The sequence below is a fragment of the Miscanthus floridulus genome, chromosome 3 (genome assembly GCF_019320115.1).
Source record: "Miscanthus floridulus cultivar M001 chromosome 3, ASM1932011v1, whole genome shotgun sequence".
NCBI classification, from domain to species: domain Eukaryota; kingdom Viridiplantae; phylum Streptophyta; class Magnoliopsida; order Poales; family Poaceae; genus Miscanthus; species Miscanthus floridulus.
The window spans coordinates 45890623-45909997 of NC_089582.1; the positions used below are offsets into that span (position 1 = coordinate 45890623).

The 19375-nt window shown below is 45.7% G+C and overlaps 3 protein-coding genes across 3 annotated transcripts; all 3 read left to right on the plus strand.

The window, feature by feature from the left end:
* Nucleotides 1-3110: 3110 nt before the first annotated feature.
* Nucleotides 3111-3965, plus strand: LOC136543661 (beta-amylase 2, chloroplastic-like). Its single transcript, XM_066536047.1, has 2 exons — nucleotides 3111-3203; nucleotides 3273-3965. The coding sequence occupies exons 1-2, from the start codon at nucleotides 3111-3113 to the stop codon at nucleotides 3963-3965; spliced, it is 786 nt and encodes a 261-aa protein (XP_066392144.1).
* Nucleotides 3966-9276: 5311 nt separating this feature from the next.
* On the plus strand, nucleotides 9277-9827 carry LOC136543662 (uncharacterized). Its single transcript, XM_066536048.1, has 2 exons — nucleotides 9277-9607; nucleotides 9739-9827. The coding sequence occupies exons 1-2, from the start codon at nucleotides 9277-9279 to the stop codon at nucleotides 9825-9827; spliced, it is 420 nt and encodes a 139-aa protein (XP_066392145.1).
* An 8060-nt stretch (nucleotides 9828-17887) lies between these two features.
* Nucleotides 17888-19375, plus strand: LOC136543663 (uncharacterized). Its single transcript, XM_066536049.1, has 5 exons — nucleotides 17888-17917; nucleotides 18142-18222; nucleotides 18297-18350; nucleotides 19151-19213; nucleotides 19289-19375. Exons 2-5 carry the CDS (start codon nucleotides 18145-18147, stop codon nucleotides 19373-19375), a joined length of 282 nt encoding a protein of 93 aa, XP_066392146.1. The 5' UTR covers nucleotides 17888-17917; nucleotides 18142-18144.

The window sequence follows — 19375 nt, forward strand, 5'->3', positions numbered from 1 at the left end:
AATAGAGTCTCCAAACTGTAGCGCAACACAATAGTAAGCGTGGCAATAGAGGGTCCAAGTATAGCAACCAAGTATTGATCGTGGCAATAGAGAGGCAACCTCTAGCAACCAAACATTTATCATGGCAATAGAGGGTTCCACCTATAGCAACCGCAATGTTTAGTGTGGCAATAGAGAGGCTACCTCTAGCAACCAAATATTTGTCGTGGCAATAGATGGTTCCACCTATGACAACCACATAGATAGTGTGGCAAGAGAGGGTAACTATAGCAACCAAATATTTGTCGTGACAATAGAGGGTTCCACCTATAGCAACCACATAGATAACGTGGCAACAAAGGGTCTATCTAATGCAATGCTACTGAAGCGTGGCAGTAAGGTCTATTGCAACAACTATTTTCGTTGTTAGTGCACCTATTGCCACTATTTACATATGTGGCAATAGGTACCTCTAGCAACACCGGCTGTGTTGCAATATTGCAACACCCACTGTGGTTGCTTATACTATGGCTTGCAACACTACATGGTGTTGCAACAACACTCGATTGTGTTGCAATAGGGGAAAACCTATTGCAACACCAAAATGAATTGTGGTGCAAACTTTAGACCACGGTTACCATGGCAACGCCTGCCAACGAAATTTTTGTGTTGTAATTTTGTCTATTGCAACCATTTTTTTTGTATATTGCAATACTTTTAGGCCGTTGCATTAGGGGTGAAACCTTGTAGTAGGCATGTGGACTCTCACTTGCTACAGCATATTCTAACCACTAAAGTGGATGCTGACCATATTCACCCCTAGGCTTTGAAAGCCAAGGAAAGTAAAAGTGCAAAAAAAATAAGATACAAGTGCTTTTGCACTAGGCTTATCTATCAGATGCCACTGAGTTTGTCACATTTTTGAAGAGTTGTCCTCCACTGCATCGTCAACCCTACAGCATGCACTTCATTCTTAAAAAATGCAATTTTTGGTCGTCAGATGGAGATGGAGAGTATCATGAACTTTCTTATGCTAGTAGAGCCGCATAGTACAAAAAGAGGTGTTCTACCAATTCTTGGTCAAGCCGCAGTTGGGAAGAGTACTCTTGTTGCACATGTGTGCAATGTAGAAAGAGTGTGTAATTACTTCACGGCATCTCACCTAGGGCAATCACAGCATGCAAGATGACAAGCCCCCAATGATCCACTCCCTCCTTCCTTTTTTCCACCTCACGGCGATCCTTGTCGCTACCACCGGACCATCGTTCCGATCGGTGCTATGGAAGACACGGAGGGCGAAGACGTGAAACCTAAGCCATCTCTTCCTTCTCTCCCTTCTTCTTTTCATTTGTTTGCTTGTAGAGAGACGGCCAGAAAGAAAATGGAGAAAGAGAATAAAAGGAAGGGACTCGGTCAGGCACACAGGATACAACTCCAACCTGGATACTGTATGATGGGTACCGTAGCATGTGGACACTGTAGCATTTGGAATTTTTGCCAACCAGCTTTTCAGCTTAAGCAACTTTATCATCCAACATCGAAATAGCGCATGTGAGTAGTCAAACGGAATACATTTGACGAGCCCTACATTCGACTAGCCCTATGTATCCATGACCTCTCATCATTCATTTGAGGAACGGATGATAATGTCAACTTTTGATCTCCCTTTAAAGTGCCTGGTCAAACCTCACTAAAAAAAGTTAATCAATCTTTAAAGCACATATGTATTCCTGGGTGCTACACTTATATAAATGGGTCGGCCAACCGCCTCCGGTGAAAGGTCTCTAAAATTAAAATGCTCTCAGCTGTTTGAATTTGTATGCTTTTCTTATCCAAACAAACGTGAGCAGTACCATGTCTAGACTTCAAACACATTTGGTATGTCTCAGATTCAGAATTCTGATGAAGGTACTCTATGGCCTTTGGCATGAGCTTCTCACCCAAGTCCTGTAGGTGTGCATTGGTGTGTATCATTCCTTGTTCCTTTCCATCAATGACCTCGAAAGCGTAGCTCTCAGCTGCAGGCTTTATGTCCTCTGGAGATTCATGGGGTATGACTAAACCTCCTAGCTTCATAGTAGGAATATCTGAATTCTGAGAACTACGTTGTCCGTGTACAACAGTTGAGCTTGTATTGTTTGTGTCCCCATCTGATAGCGGGATGTGCCACTTCAAAAGAAAGTTGATAACCTCCTCAGGAAATATGTTAGACAACTGCCATGGATTGAGCATTATGTTGCTGGTCCTAGAGGAAGCGATCTGATGATGCCCATGCTCATTGCAACAGAGTGGATTTGGACGGTGCCATTGTGCCAAAGTGTTTTGGACGTTCACCCAAACCTCACTTTGGCTGTAAGGAGAATCCCAGGTAAAATCCTGTGTAGGCAGTTGAACGAGTCCTTGTAAGACCTTCAGCGACAAACTTGAAATGAGGTGCGACTGGCTGAACACACTTGATTATGACATCAAATATGTCTGTGCTTTCAGAGAGACGCAGCATGCAGGCTACATAGAAACTCTTTATAGGATCCATTAAATCACGGCAGGCAAAACCCATCAATGCCTCTACACCACGCTCTGCAGAGCTCACGGGTCGAATGTTCAAGTAGTAAAGTTTGTCGTCCTGAAATGCTTGATACTTTACATACTCCCCTTTAAGAAGGTGTCTGATGAGAGGGTTGAAGAACGTATACCTCCATGGAGTTCCACCAAACTCGAGAGTCTTTAGGAATTCATTTGCACCTTTTGCATACCTCTCAAATCTATGAACATTGGCAGAGCTGCTGGACTCATCATTAGTTCCAATGAAAGATGATAATAGTGACTTGGTAGCATGAGCAATCCGTTTGGGAAATGGGGACTGGCTTAGCTGCTGCCTTGTCTCTTCCTGTTCTAGGGCACGCTGCTTGCATTTTAGCAAAGCATCATCACATTCCTGAGCAGCACGCTTAAGTTTGCTCCGCCATTGTAGCAGTGGCAACTCGGTGATCTGCCATCTGTCGGATACTTGGAGCACGGCCTTCATCTTGATGTGTGCCATCTCCAACCTTTCTATATTTTCTTTTTGCTTGGATTTCTCTTCATCCTTGCCAGTAATGCTTGACATGATTCTATTCACTGTCTCCCCAACTATGGCCGAACTCACCATCTCTGCCATGATGATTGCTCAACAATTTAATCTACAGAAAACCTGCACAGGGAAGAAGACATTTATTAGCACGTGGGCAGGGGGGGGGGGGGGGGGGGGGGGGGGGGGGGGGGGGGTATATGTGTATGTATAAAGAGTGATAAAGGACACGGGCTTCTTCCGTCGTGAGGGCGGGTGGAGCACGGAGTACGGGCAGTTCTTCATGAGCTGGTACTCGAGGATGCTGCTGGAGCATGGCGAGCGCATCCTGTCGGCGGCGACGGGCGTGTTCACGGGGTCCCCCGCCGTGAAGATCTCGGTGAAGGTGGCCGGGATCCACTGGCACTACGGCACCCGGTCCCACGCGGCGGAGCTGACGGCGGGGTACTACAACACCCGGCAGCACGACGGGTACGCGCCCATTGTGCGCATGCTGGCGCGCCACGACACCGTGCTCAACGTCACGTGCGTCGAGATGCGGGACCACGAGCAGCCGCAGGACGCGCACTGCCGCCCCGAGGCGCTGGTGCAGCAGGTGGCCGCCGCGACGCGGGAGGCTGGTGTCGGTCTGGCCGGGGAGAACGCGCTGCCACGCTACGACGAGACGGCGCACGACCAGGTGGTGGCCACGGCCGCCGACAGGGCTGCCGAGGACCGCATGGTGGCGTTCATGTACCCGCGCATAGGGCCCGATCTGTTCCAGCCCGACAACTGGCGCCGCTTCGCCGCCTTCGTCAAGCGCATGTCCCAGCCGGGCGCACGGGAGGCGTGCCGGGAGCAGGTGGAGTGCGAGGCCGAGGGCGTCGCGCACGCCACCCAGCCGCTCGTGCACGAGGCCGCCGTCGCGCTCACCGATTGATGTGCAGGTGGCCGGCGTTCCCACCCACTGCCGAGATGGTCGTACGTGGAGGAAGGCATGAGCAAGTAAAGCACTAAACCCGGCCACGCATGCACTGCATGCGTGTGGGAAGGGGTTTTCTACAAATGTGTTTTGAATTTAAGGTTAAATAAATAGGTATGGACTGCAGTGAACCATTTAAAAAATTTATGGACCCAAAAAGCCACTTTGAAAGTTGATGGACTCAACTGAAACTTCCTCATAAGTTAATGAATCTCTGGTGCATTTAACTCTAAAAAAAATAAGGGAGAATGGCATATGAATTTTTTTGTATCACCAAGCTGACAGCACTGGGTAAATCTTTAGAACTAAGCATATTTTCCCCTCAATTTTCTGAAATGGAGACTTGCACCTAGTCTTGTTAGGGGATAAGGGAACCAAAGTAACAGGATCAGAGGAAAAACTTAAAAAAATGAACGCTTTACTTTCCTTTGTCAGCTACATCAGCCAATAGTTATGATGCAAACATTATAGATTACGGATGTCGTCGCGCCATAGGTCTGAGGCTTTCTCTTCCCATGGATAGGCAGCCCTCACATCTCCTATCATCGCTGCACACCTGGAAACTGGCTTCAGTCGCTTTATCTACACTGGAGAAATATGAGTGTAGCTGCAGGAGCTTGCTACATGGCTGATAAGTTTAAGCGAACGGGCGTATGACTTTTCCCAATTTGAAACATATGGAATCTATAGAAGTTTTATCTACGGGTAACAGACAAAAAAAGTGGGCACTGTCAGCATCCGATCCACGTTCTGCTACTATGAATTCAATTTGAAACGTATGGAATCTATAGGACTCGTAATTCTCCATGTAGAATCCGATCCACGTTCTGTTACTATGAATTCAATTCTTAGGGACGATCAAACCCACTTAGGGTACTCACAATGCAGAAATCACCACAGTATCTATGTGTTCTTATTATCTTACCAGCTTAGCTTTTTGCTGATGTTTCAAGAGAGTTATTGAAGAGAGAGGAAAATTTGTAGAAATCATTTCTTCCTTAGAAACGACGTCTTGGTGAGAAAACAACGTTGGGTACGGATCCATCATTTCTATCCCACAAACTCGGATCCCGTGCGCCCTCCCCTTCCCTCCCCATCGCCGCCGCGCCACCCGGGCAGCTTGCTACCGTGTCCGGCGGAGCTCGCGGCTCCCCGGCGAAGCTCGCATGGAACCTGTCCGACAGAGTTTGTGTCTGTGCGGCTCGCGCGCGGCCGTCCGTCGCCGCTGTCTGTGAAGGTCACAACGGCCGGCGGAGCTCCCGTGGAACCTGCCCGACGGAGCTCATAGCCGCGTCCGCCCCGGCTTGCGCGTGGCCATCCGTCGCCACCACCTACGGAGGTCGCGACCGCCCGGCGCAGCTCGCGTGGAACCTGCCTGACGGAGCTCGCTACCGTGTCTGCCCTGGCTCACCGCATTCGCCCGGCCCACGCGCACCTGTCCGGTCCCACTAGCTGCGGAGCTCACGGCCGCCCGTCGTAGGTCGTGTAGAACCTCGCGCTCACGTTACAGGCACAGATGCCGGCACACGGCTTCGTGATTCTCCATCTCGGCATTGCAGCTCGGCGAAGCCTGTCCTCCAGCTCGGCGTTGCAGCAGAGGGCGCGCTCCAGCTCAGCCCGCGCGCATGATGCATGGCGGGGGCCGGGGGGGACATGCTCGTGCCTTCAGTCCATCACGCTGGAATGCCACCACCATGCTCAGCACTTGTGCGTTTTTGGTGTCGAGCGATTGAGAGCCCAATGGCTCGACGAGCATTCTGCCTTGTGCTTTCTGTCCGGGGTGAACGAGCGGATGATTTTAATCTAGACTCAAAAGTAAAAAAAAAAAAAGTTGAATTGTGAAGGATGATTTCTAGACATAGTATCCTATGCCATATAAATTATTCCTAGTTTCTGTATCGTGAGTGCCCTTATCCTCTGGTGAAAGGGCTCTGAAAATGCTCGACTTCCATAAACAGTAGGCCCTTCGGAAATGATTTCTACTGTTGGTCATCTTAGGTTGCCTGCCCCTAGGAAATTATTTCAAGACATTTAAAAGAAAGCATTAAAGTAAAATAAGATTTTAGTATATGAACAAGCCATAGGTTAAGCACCTCGGTTGTCAGGCACAAGCCAAAGATACGTGAGATATATTTTGAGATTGAAATTTTTAATTTTTTTAAACAATCTCGGGTCAAGACACATTCTATACCTAAATTGTAGTGCTTTACAATATTTAAAAAATTGTAGTTAAAAGTTTCTTGTTTGTGTTCATTTAGTAGTTAAAATATTCAATACAAGATCATGAAATATTTGTACAAAAGGTAGAATCCTATATATACTCATAACCGATTCTATGGTGCAGCGGTAAGGAGGTGTTTGTGTTGAGAAATAGGCCATGGATCTGAGTTTTTTTTTTGTTTTTTGGAAACCATATATTAAATTTTCAAAGACGGGCATTCCAGCCGTCTCAATAAATGGCGATTAAAAGACACCAGCCTACCTGGCCAAAATTGACGAGTGACTCCAGTGGCGGCTCTTACTAGGGGTGTAATCGGATTGGATGCAGATGGATATTGCTCACACCATATTTATTTTTTGATTTTTCATTGGAGCCAGAAAAGAATAGTGGTAGATATGAATATGAGCAGATTTTTCTTGGTAACAAATACAAATAAATGTATCCGATAAATGTTAGATACTCATTATGAAACAGATATTGCTTCTTTTATATTAAACTAGTATATTGCCCGTGCTAACGCTACGGTAAAATCACCAATACAAGTATCACCCTGGATATTCTATTGTAGATAGAACTTGACAAAACAAATCACCAAAGAGAGTATACATTGAATTTCATAACAAAATAATTAAAGGTTGATTCTACTGTGGTGTCTACTAGTTTAGACTTGTGTAAGCGTCCAGGCTGAAATACTAGTTAAAAAATCCAGTGTGTTAAAAATGTCTACATGATTTTTGCAGCAAGCAGATACAACTCCTAACCAAGCAATGATGTTATCAGGTGGATCATCATCAAGGATACCTGGTAATAAATTGCCATAACCTTAATTGGAAATATGCAAGTTACTGCACAATATTTTTATTTAAAAAAGAGCTGAATATTTCAGAATCTTCACCATATTGAGGGCGATAATTTTGAAATGGAGTGCATTGCATGGTATTGACGCGCTGACAGCAAACACAACATAAAAGATTCACTACTAGAAATATCCACTTCTATGACGAAAATGTTAATGACGAATCCGAAATCATCATAGAAGATCACTTTTTATGACGAATATTTCCATTTCGTCATAGATCAGTGGTGATGATCCTGCAACCCTCCATTTATATGACGAAATCAGGCATCATCACAAAAAACGTCATAGAAGAGCGTAGGGTTTCGTCACAGATCACTCACGTGGCTCATCTGTGACGATCTCGTTTAAACCTATGACGAACAAGGCTTCATCATTGAACTAATTACACATCTGTGACGGACAATATTTGATCTGTATCGAACGGCTTTGTCATAGATCTTCACACTGTACTTTCTCCATCCGACGTGTACCTATGGGACCTGTAGTTACTCATCCGTGACGCTTGCAATTCATCATAAAAGTCTCCGCTCGATCCTTTCTCCATCCGACGTGTACCTATGGGACCTTAGTTACTCATCCGTGACGCTTGCAATTCGTCATAGAAGTCTCCACTCGGTCCTTTCTCCATCCGACAAGTTCCTATGGGACCCTTCAACATCCGACTTGTGGGACCAGACGACTTATGTGACACGTGTACCTGTGGAACCGTTCTCCATCTCCATCCGATCTGTGGGTCTCGACGGATTGCGTGTCATGTGTACCTGTGGGACCATCCGACCTTTGGGACCCGACGGCCAGTGGGACCTTTCTCCATCTCCATCCGACCTGTGGGACCCGACGGCTTGCGTGTCACTTGTTGCCGCCGGGGTTTAATAAATTCAAACTCAAAAAAACCATGAGACCTGGGAGTCGAACCCGGGACCCAGATCAAGGAATAGACCGTCTTCACCATTGCACTAGACGCCTGGTTGTGTTGACATGTCTTTGGAATCCTAATAGTAGTATATGTTCTCTGTGTGGACAGTGTGACTTATATATTGGATGTATCCCCTACATGTGGAAACAAATCTGTGCCTGTTGGACTTGCGCTGGCGGCAGTGGCGGCAGCAATGGAGGATCCCTAGTGTGCTACGGTGGCTCAGACGTCCTTTTGGAGGCTAGACGGCGGGTCTTCTCGATGGAGCGCGACGACATTGGCGTCTGTGTCCATCGTGTGTCGCGGCAGAGGTGATAGATCTGATCTGCAGGTCTCCTTTCTCGCCTTTTCTTGCCTTCACTGTTTTGGTCCTTGATTGAACATGAGGTATACAAGAAATATTATAGCGTTGCAGATCTGGTTAGGATAATGCTGTTGAAAACAACTAGGAGGTGGCACTGGTTGATTTTCTGCTAGTGTCTTGGTTTTCTGGATATGTTCAGTGTTCTTACTGTAAATGCCTGTGTGCAACTAGGCCTGTTAATTGTCAAGTGCTTGCTTAATTATACCTATCTACCTAGGCAAACATATAGGCCCTTCGCTTCTGCCTTAAACTGCTTTTTCTGTCTGGCACTTGCTTGATTCTATATTTCTGTTTCGTATGCTCCAGTGCCACCGGTGAGTCCTTATGGTATTTTGAACTTGTAACATATCTGAGGCCACATTTCTATGCCAATGGTGTCTACATGGCTATTGGATGTATTAGGATGCAGCTCATATGTTTGCTTTCTGTGTCTTCTCCTTGTTGACAACTAAATTATCCATTTGGTTCCAAACAAGAGGAAGGCATCGAAAGCAAATCAATGCTTTGTGTCCATCATTCACATCACTAAGGCCAATAATGTTTAAGCTGCACATATTACTACTGATGCCAATGATGATCACTACCACTTGTTCACTGACATTCTACTTGTTAAAACTGAAGAAGCTCAATTAACTACTAAAATTGGAATGGTTACAGCTCCATTAACTGCTACTCTAGTTTGAGCTATATATATCTATGTGGTACTACTCTAAATTTATATGAGGTCATACTATGAAAACTGTTAATGGTTGTTCAAGTTGCATTTTGGTATGAGTTGTAGACTTCACTGATGGATCTTTGTTGGATTATTTTCCTCTTCAGTGATCTCATTATTGAGGAAGCTCTCATCGTACTGCACACTGACGAAATGGTGGAGGCCCCAATAAGAGGAACGCACTGGCCAGCCTCATGGAGGATGTCATTTTCGAGATCCTCCACCGCGTCCCCGCCTACTCCTTGTTCTGCTGCAAATGTGTCTGTCGCTACCGGAAAAAACTCATCTCGGACCCCAACAACCATAAGAAGCTGCCCCAAACCATGACCGGCTTCTTCTACGACAGTGAGAACGGCAATCGAAACTTCACCAGTGTCGTCCATGGTGTACACCCCCGCTCCTTGGAATTATTGCCATTCAACATTGATAATGTAGCTCTCTCATATTGCTGCAACGGCCTCATCCTATGCTGGTGCCTTAGGGCTGATGGATACCGCTATGTCTTCTGCATTCCAATGACCAGAAGTTTAAAATTTTGTCGCCTAGCACCTATGATGTTGGCCATGCCGTTGGTGAGGCTCGCTTGGCATTTGATCTGACAACCTCCTCGCACTTCCATGTGATTGAATATGTGGATGTCAACGCTGTGTGCGCAGGTGTGGAGATCTACTCATCTCAAACTGCAGCATGGATCTATAAGGAATCTGAATGGGGCGAGCATATTGATGTGATATTTTACAGATAACCAAGTGTGTTTCTTAACGGTCGTTTGCACATTATGGGGCACTCCGGGAGGTACTCTATAATATCTGCTGTCGATATAGAGGGAAACACATGAAGGAAAATTGATAGACCAGATGGTCTTCACCACTCCATGCATCAAGCTCAGGGTCACTTGTATTTATGTGCTGTTGATGGTCCCAATGATTACAAGCTTTCAATCTGGATCCTTGAAGACTATGGTACTCATAATTGGACATTAGAGCATACGGTCACCACGCGGATCCTGTTTGGAAGGATTAATATTAGATTTGGTTACCTAGATTTTGATGACGAGGACATAGTGATCATAGTTCATCCAGAATGGAGTTTAATTTTCTTTGCTAGGGAGGATGGAACAATCATCGCATATAACATGGACCGTAAGAAAGTTCATGTCATCCCTGTCCATGTCTTTTGGTATGGTAGACGTACCATTAAAAAAGAGTTCATCTGCAGACCATACTATCTTTCTTATGTTCCCTTATTCTTGGATTCATTAGTAGAGCAGTAAATAAAGCCGCATTTGATGTATCTCTCTGTCATGCATTTTAAATGGACCAATGTTGTTTGCTTGTCTATGGACATGTTAATTTCCTCAATGATGGATGTTGTCATTATTTCAGCTAAACTAGTGTGCCATCTTTGTTTTGTTTGCAAATTGAATTATTTGTTTGGTATGCACATGTGCTACGGTGGTGTTACAGCTCCCGTCACTGTTTCATCTATTAATTCAGCTGTAGACTAATACTTATATTGATTTCTAGTGTCATGGGTACATGGGGTATGCTGATGAGGGCACTCCAAAATACAAAAAATGACACTTCAAAAGCACTACAATGCACCCACCAAATTGTACTACTAGGCTATCCTACTATTAAGTTAGCTAAACTTAAAATCATAAACGACACAGTAACAAGCATCACAGTAAGACGAGGAAACCTACAGAGTATACTGTCAGACGCGTTCAAATGTACAGAGGTCAGACTTTCTTATGTGTGCAATAACATTTTAACACCAATGGCTCCTCTGCTTTGCATTAGACTGAGGCAAGACTTCAGGTCAGACTTTCTTATGTGTGCAATAACATTACGACACCAATGGCTCCTCTGCTCTGCATTACACTGAGGTGAGACTTGCTCCTCACTGCAAGGTTCTTGCAAGTTCAACAAAGATTGACAAAGACATCAAGGCAAAAAAAAAAAGAAACCAAATGACCTGAGCTACATCGTGCTCAACAGATTGTAAGTGCGAGACTTGCTCCTGGTGCGGAAATTGTAATGGTTGTCGCATGTACCTTCTTTAGATTTGTTTCCTTTAGGGAGCCACATAGGTATTCAAATTTACTGGGCACGAAGAAAGTCCCACCATCATAAATCTGACCGAGCCGGACACATCTCACGTTATACATGGAAACATGTTTCGTACGAGTACTTTCATTGAATCCCTAACGAAAACAAATAAAATTGAAATAAAACAATAGAAAAGCAAAAGTAAAAGCAATATTTTAGACTTGTTCAGGTGAATCCTCGTTGCATGGTTCTTTCAAGTTCAACAAAATTTATCAAAGACACGAGTTGGCTTCAGCAGAGATCAAAGGCACTCATGAATGTTTAGCATATTATAGATCATATCAAAGACAACTAGAAAGAAGTCTGCAGCGAAAAGCAACCAATAGGGGCTACAAACCATCTACAAAATGACCAAAGGACCTGAGCTACACCACGCTCAACAGAGTTTAACCCACCTAAGGCCTTGTTTGGATGCGCATGTATTCTTCTCGATCCACATGTATTGAAGTGGAATTAAACTAAATTTCATTTCATTGCACTCCAACACATGTGGATTGATGTGGATACACATGCATCCAAACAAGGCCTAATACAAAGTTCAACAAAAGTTAACACCAACATGCAAATAAGAGTTCACATATTTTGCAAGGGCATCCTGCAGATCAAACTTATTCATGACTACTAATACTACTAATATGTCCCACAGATCAAGGGCTGAGGTTGGCATGTAGGATCTCGTCCACGTCCACCTTCGGTAAGACGGAGTTGGCGGCCGGCTCAAAACTCTTGATAAGATTGGTGATGTCATCGTCCGTCGAACGCGGTGGAAAACCCTGCTCTGTCACTCCGAGGTTCACTGTTGTGCCAATCTGAAGCTAGATAGCAGCCAGCACCATGGCAGCCCCCTGACGAATGGCTTCAATTAGCATGGCTCGAATTCAAGCCAACAGGCCTTGGAGGTGCTCCTCTGCGACCAACAGATTATCCACTCTTCCAATAGGGAAGGCTGAGTTACAGGCGGCTAGCACGGACATCTATAGGGTGTCGACCCGCGTGCTCAGCACCACAACAAGGTTCATCATGTGTTGGGCCTGCTGTTGGGCGATCGCCAAGTCAGCTCATGCCTAGGAGGGTAGATTCTTGGAAGCTTGAAGTGCATCGCGCGTGGCGTCCAGCTTACTGCGCAGCGTCTCTGCGTTCAGCCTGGTCGATGATAAATCTGCTTGGACCTCGCGGTAATCCTTCAATAATTGATGGTACTCTACGTCATGTGAGGATTCATGCTCTTTTGATGATTTGCCCACTTCAGAACCAGAGGGCTATGCGAGGATAGACGGGCTCGGCGGTGGCAAGCGGCGACAGGACGACTCTCCGGCACCACTAGGGGAAAGCCCCATGACCTAGGATGGCGCCACCATGGAAGAAGTGCTGCACAATGCAAGCCAAGTTCAAGCCCATATAGGATAAGGGGGAGAGTGATTTGATTTAGAAGGGAAACGACTTTTATTGAATTGACAGGCGTAGCATGGCATGGAATCATAGGTGGCTGCCTCCATCGGGGAATGCCTCGTGGGGCCGCTTTCCATGCGCGAACGCAGACAAAGAACCGGGCTCCGGGGCAAACAAGGCTCGGGATGCCATCATGCCCATGAACACCCATTGAGATAGTAGGCAAATTCCAAATACTAGTTAAATTAAACAGCATGGGCACAAATACTAGTGTGAACATTGCTCGCATACTCTGGTTAAATGAAGATAAACAACATGAAGAGCAGTGATGATCCACCTCGAAAGGGGGAACTGGCGGGTTAGAGAGCAGGCCAACAAGAGATCCATCTATCGATGGAGGATTGCCGACATTGAAGGCCTCCGGGGACTCCACATCAACAGACGACCTCCTCCGCTCCGCCATGGTCCTGGCAGGAGGCGTCGGCGGCATAGTAGGGTGGAAGGCAAAAGCTTTGGGATGGAATTAGAAGCTCTGGAGAGAGAAGGCAGCAAGTATAACCTTCCCTCTTGCCCCTTGTCTTTGCTGTTATAGTTTGGGGCCGTCGATCACCCCACGACCGAGACATTTACATGGGTGGGCGATGGGGCTTCACCCCGTCACGTCAATGCGATGGGCCAAGAGGTGATTTCCCTTGCTGGAATAGGCTGCTAACGCCACCCACGCACGCGCGCCTGTACAAGAATGCAGGAGCACGTCATTCGGGTAGTCAAGATTTTAGACGGCCGAACCTTGTGTGATCCTGTAAAGTATAAAGTTTCTAAATAAAAATAATCCTTAATGCATGGTTCTTGCAAGTTCAACAAATTTTATCAAATACACAAAAATAAGACGAGTTGGGTTCAACACAGATCAAAGCCACTCATGACTACAACTACTACTGATACAAATGTTGTGACCGAGTGCACTTCGTAGGCAATAGTTTTACTCATAGCTCTGTACTGTATAGTGTTCGATGAGATCAAATGTGCCGTATTTGGACTTACTTGCGAGCGCAGTAAAATATGAGAGTGAAGCGAACGCGTTAGGAAAGCTGGACACAAAGAAGTGATTCGAGAAAAGGAGCTTTTGACACGCTTGAGACTTGAATGCCTAGTGCGGTTGTGATAGGTCTTTTCTGTACTTATTTGATTCCAATCCAAGCAGTCACAACTGTTGAGGGGCAGACTTAAGGCGTGTCTGGCTCAGTCTGATTTACAATGGTTGAACCATCACAGGGACTCTAAGGCAAGGCAAGATAAATATTTTTTTTCAATCGGTGTGCTTCGCCTCGGGTGCTGTCGCACTCCCTCGGGAACCTCAACCAGTCAGACCACAGAAGGCGTGTTCGACCAGACATGTAGGAGTATTGACATTCCCAAGCATATACTGATGAAAACAGAGCACGTCTCCTCCATTTACGCCGATGAGATGGCGTCAGTCTCGGTGCCGGTTTTTACTACATGTTAGCTCCTCCAGTAATGCCCCAATAGTGTGTGCACTCCTTGCGTTTGTGACAACACCAGAAACATAGAAAAAGAAAGCCCCCCACCACCACCACGAGAGGAGATTGAGAACAGAGACATACCAGCAAGGATTCCTCAAGACTGTCAATTTCCCTAGTTGGCATGGCGGAGCTGAAAGAAGACATGGCAAGACCGAGATAGAGTGACCTAGAGTGCATGAAGATCCTTCGTCCTAGATTGTATGCAGAAACATTGGTAAGTGCCCATTTTCTATGTGTTGAATCTGATCTGCTAGGTTTTGCCTTTGGGAATGAACTTGTCCCTCTATCTAGCTATGTTGATTGTTGTGCACATAGAAACTGCCGGCGACAATGGCCCAGGCCATCGGAGGTCACAGGAAACTCAAGCTTTGTCTAGACGATGAGCAGAGCCTGGCCTAGTGGAAGGTGGAGGTGTTTCCCGACGACGGTCACTTGTACCTCTACTGGGAATGGAAGCACTTAGCCCGCACCCTCGACCTCCAAGACGGGTTCTCTCTTGTATTACGGTATGACGGTCGGTCATAGATTAACGTTAAGGTCTTCAACCTTACCACCTACCACAAGTAGTACCCACACGACTTCAAGGCCAGTGGTAGTCAGCTCTCCCTGCCCATCGCGGAGCCAAGGAGTTTTACAGTGATCCTAAGGAAGTACCACCTCAAAGTGAAATATCTAGTTTGCACTCATGCGAGATGCAGAATATACTGATGATGTCGCAAGTTACCATTGTCCTCTTTGTCATCAGTCTTTTTTTGTTTGAGGCGAAGAACGTGCCAGTGGACTTCAAGAGAGCGCATGACTACAAGCAGCGGCGCATGGTCGAGCTGCAGATGGCTAGGCAGTCTTGGTTCATGGGCTTGGAGAGGACCCGCATGAACAAAGTCTTGCGAGTGTCATTCAAGTACGGGTGGGGCGCCTTCTGCACTGACAACAACCTCAACGTCGACGACACCTGCTTCATCAGCGTGACATTTCTATGCCAATGGTGTCTACATGGCTGTTGGATGTATTAGAATGCAGCTCATATGTTTTCTTTCTATGTCTTCTCCTTATTGACAGCCAAGTTATCCATTTGGTTCCAAACAGGAGGAAGGCATCGAAAGCAAATCAATGCTTTGTGTCCACCATTCACATCACTAAGGCCAATAATGTTTAAGCTGCTGATATGGAGGGAAACACATGGAGGAAAATTGATAGGCCAGATGGTCTTCACCACTCCATGCATCAAGCTCAGGGTCACTTGTATTTATGTGCTGTTGATGGTCCCAATGATTACAAGCTTTCAATCTGGATCCTTGAAAACTATGGTACTCATAATAGGACATTGGAGCATATGGTCACCACGCGGATTCTATTTGGAAGGATTAATATTAGATTTGGTTACCTAGATTTTGATGACGAGGACATAGTGATCACAGTTCACCCAGAATGGAGTTTAATTTTCTTGGCTAGGGAGGATGGAACAATCATCGCATATAACATGGACCGCAAAAAAGTTCATGTCATCCCTGTCTATGTCTTTTGGTATGGTAGACGTACCGTTAAAAAAGAGTTTATCTGCAGACCATACTATCTTTCTTATGTTCCCTTGTTCTTGGATTCATTAGCAGAGCAGTAAATAAAGCTGCATTTGATGTATCTCTCTGTCATGCATTTTAAAATTACCAATGTTGTTTGCTTGTCTATGGACATGTTAATTTCCTCAATGATGGATGCTGTCATTATTTCAGCTAAACTAGTGTGTCATCTTTGTTTTGTTTGCAAATTGAATTATTTATTTGGTGCGCACATGTGCTATGGTGGTGTTACAGCTCCCGTCGCTGTTTCATCTATTAATTTAGCTGTAGTAGAATACTTATATTGATTTCTAATGTCATGGGTACATGGGGTATGCTGATGAGGGCACTCCAAAATACAAAAAAATGACACTTCAAAAGGACTACAATGCACCCACCAAATTGTACTACTAGGCTATGCTACTATTAAGTTAGCTAAACTTAAAATCGTAAATAACACAGTAACAAGCATCACAGGAAGACAAGGAAACCTACGGAGGATACTGTCAAACACGTTCAAATGTACAGACGTTAGACTTTCTTACGCGTGCAATAACATTTCAACATCAATGTCTCCTCTGCTTTGCATTAGACTGAGAGACTTGAGGTCGAACTTTCTTACGTGTGCAATAACATTTCAACACCAATGGTTCCTCTGCTCTGCATTACACTGAGGCGAGACTTGCTCCTCGTTGCAAGGTTCTTGCAAGTTCAACAAAGATTGACAAAGACACCAAGGCAACAAAAAACGAATAGAAACCAAATGACCTGAGCTACATTGCGCTCAATAGATTGTAAGTGCGAGACTTGCTCCTAGTGCGGAAATTGTAATGGTTGTCACATGTACCTTCTTTAGATTTGTTTCCTTTAGGGAGCCACATAGGTATTCAAATTTACTGGGCACGCAAGAAAGTCCCAACATTGTAAATCTGACTGGGGCAAACACATCTCACGTTATACATGAAAACCTGTCTCATACGAGTCCCTTCGTTGAATCCCTAACAGAAACAAATAAAATTGAAACAAAACAATAGAAAACCAAAAGAAAAAACAATATTCTAGACTTGTTCAGATGAACTCCTCGTTGCATGGTTCTTACCAGTTCAATAAATTTTATCAAAGACACGAGTTGGCTTCAACAGAGATCAAAGGCACTCATGAATGTTTAGCATATTATAGATCAGATCAAAGACAACTAAGAAATCTGCAGCGAAAAGCAACCAACAGGGGCTACAAACCAGCTACAAAATGGCCAAAGGACCTGAGCTACACCACGCTCAACAGAGTTTAACCCACCTAAGGCCTTGTTTGGATGCGCACGTATTCTTCTCGATGCACATGTATTGAAGTGGATTGGAGTGGAATTAAACTAAATTCCATTCCATTGCACTCCAACACATGTGCATTGATGTGGATACAGCACACACCCCTTGTTGCTTAGCCACCTACTCGTTGGTTCGCCGCCGCCGCCCGTGATACTTCCTCGCCCTCGACCCGTCTGATGTACCGCCTCACAGTGTCGTTGTCGCCTGCATCGCCATTGTGCCTATAGAGCAATAGGGCGACTAGATAGGCCGCCAGATTATGCCTGCCATCAGCGGCGCGGGCAAGATCGTCGAGGCATGGCCGAGGGCTGTGCTTTTCCATGAATACGGTTTGTATCCCAGTGAGGAAGCAATCCTCCGGTTTGCCGACTTGGGTCAGGCTAGCTAGCGGGGGCGGAGGAGGATGAAGCAGAGGAGAGGCGGCAGACGGCATGGAGCGACGGGGTGGCGACGGCGAGGGAGTTCGCCGCCAGCGGCGGATCAGCAAACACATCCGCATTGATGGCCAGCGGCGGACTGGCGAGCGCGGGTAGTCATGGATCGGCGAGGGTGGCGGCGGCCAAGTGCTAAGGCCAAGGTCGCCGCCAGCGGCGGACCAGCGAGCGCGGGCAGTGGCGGATCGACGAGGGCAGCGGCGGCCAAGCGCTGAGGCCACCGAGCCGCCGGGTGTCGGCGGCGGCCGGGGAGAGGAAGAGAGAGAGGCGACCTTGCGGGGTAGCAGCGAGGCGGTGGAGATTTTTTTTAGCGCCGGAGACGGGGGACCGGCTGCGATGGATAGGAAGGGACGGCTGCGATGGGTGCACTGTTTGCATGCGCATGTTAAAGCACGTGGATTGGAGTGGATACATGAATTCGTTTGCTGCGATAGGAAGGGACGTTGGATGACTTCGAGGGCAACTCTGCACTGCTTGTCAGTGGATTTTTATTTCAGTATTATATATGTCCTCAAGTTCATTCAACACGTACACCACATTTCCTCTGCAGCTAACTGTGTCTGATTTCTGCTTGTAACTTGACTGAAGAAACAAACATCTCTGTTCACCATCTATAGACATATGCTCAGTTCCATTGTTGATTGTTGTCTGCTCTTGCACTTCACATTCTGAAACCCTGTCTGAATTGTTTCCTTTTCAGGTTATGTTCATATGCAACCACTGTCCATTTGTAAAACATCTGAAGAAGGACATTGCCAAGCTCACCTCTTTCTATGTGGAGGTAACGACCTGGAAGAGCTGGCAGAGCTTCCTCTTCTGTTTACATTTGTAATGACTTCTAGATAAAATATGCAGAAAGGACTTGGTGCTGTTGCCATATCATCGAACTCAGTTAGGACACATCCACAGGTTAGGAGTTGCAACCGATGATTGCCTTACTTCTCACTTAGTTTTTCTGCTTTTTTTTTTTTTTTTTTCTGAAACAGCACCAGGAGTCTCTTTTGGACACAACATAAGGATCCCCAAAATTTATTGTGCCTTTTAATTCTTAAGGTCTGGAATGCAAGACTTTGACTATGACTACTCCGGTAAAACAAAACTACAGACTGTAAAGCACTCTTTCTTTTTTAGAATTATAGGGCATAGCCCCAGTCTTTCAACATTAGTTAAAAGACAGTTTAAACCGTTATACAGCACCATGATGGCATACCATCTGAAACCTTCAAACCAACAACCAACTACCAGCCAGAGCCTCAACGCTCAAGAACACAAACTCCAGGAAAAACGCACAGTCCTCCAAGACCTGACGAACATCAAAAGGAACACTACCACCCACCACTAAGCACAGCTAATCACACGAGGACACCAACTAAGTGGATGTTACCACAGGGGATCCAGGCAGTCCTCCACCAGGGCGCTCCAGATCTTGGTACCACGCCCACCATTCTGTCGGCATCATTCTGGGAGCCATCGCACCATACCAGCAAAAGCACTCTTTCTATGTGCTCTTACATCTATCATACTCAAATTTTCAAAATTTAATCAGCATATATTACACAATAACTTTTGCTTAGTGACAGTGAGGTGCTATGCTTTTCAGTGCCCATGAATATGTTTAGTTCAAGTGCTATGCTTTTAGCATCGGAGTTCTTCCTTTTGACTAATTTTATTTATTTTTTGTTTGTCACTATTATTATTGCAACTTACAGTCTCAAGAAGTAGCTAAGGCTTTTGGAGCAGTCTGCACACCTGAGTTTTACTTACTCAAAAAAGTAAGACCACCGAGTCAAGCGTTCACCAATTGTGCAGTATCTGAATAATAACTGATTCTCTTCGTCGGAGAGCAGGACGGGCGAAGGCCTTTTGAACTTTTCTACCATGGACAGTTCGACGATTCAAGACCCAGTAACAATGTGCCAGTAACTGGAAGGTAA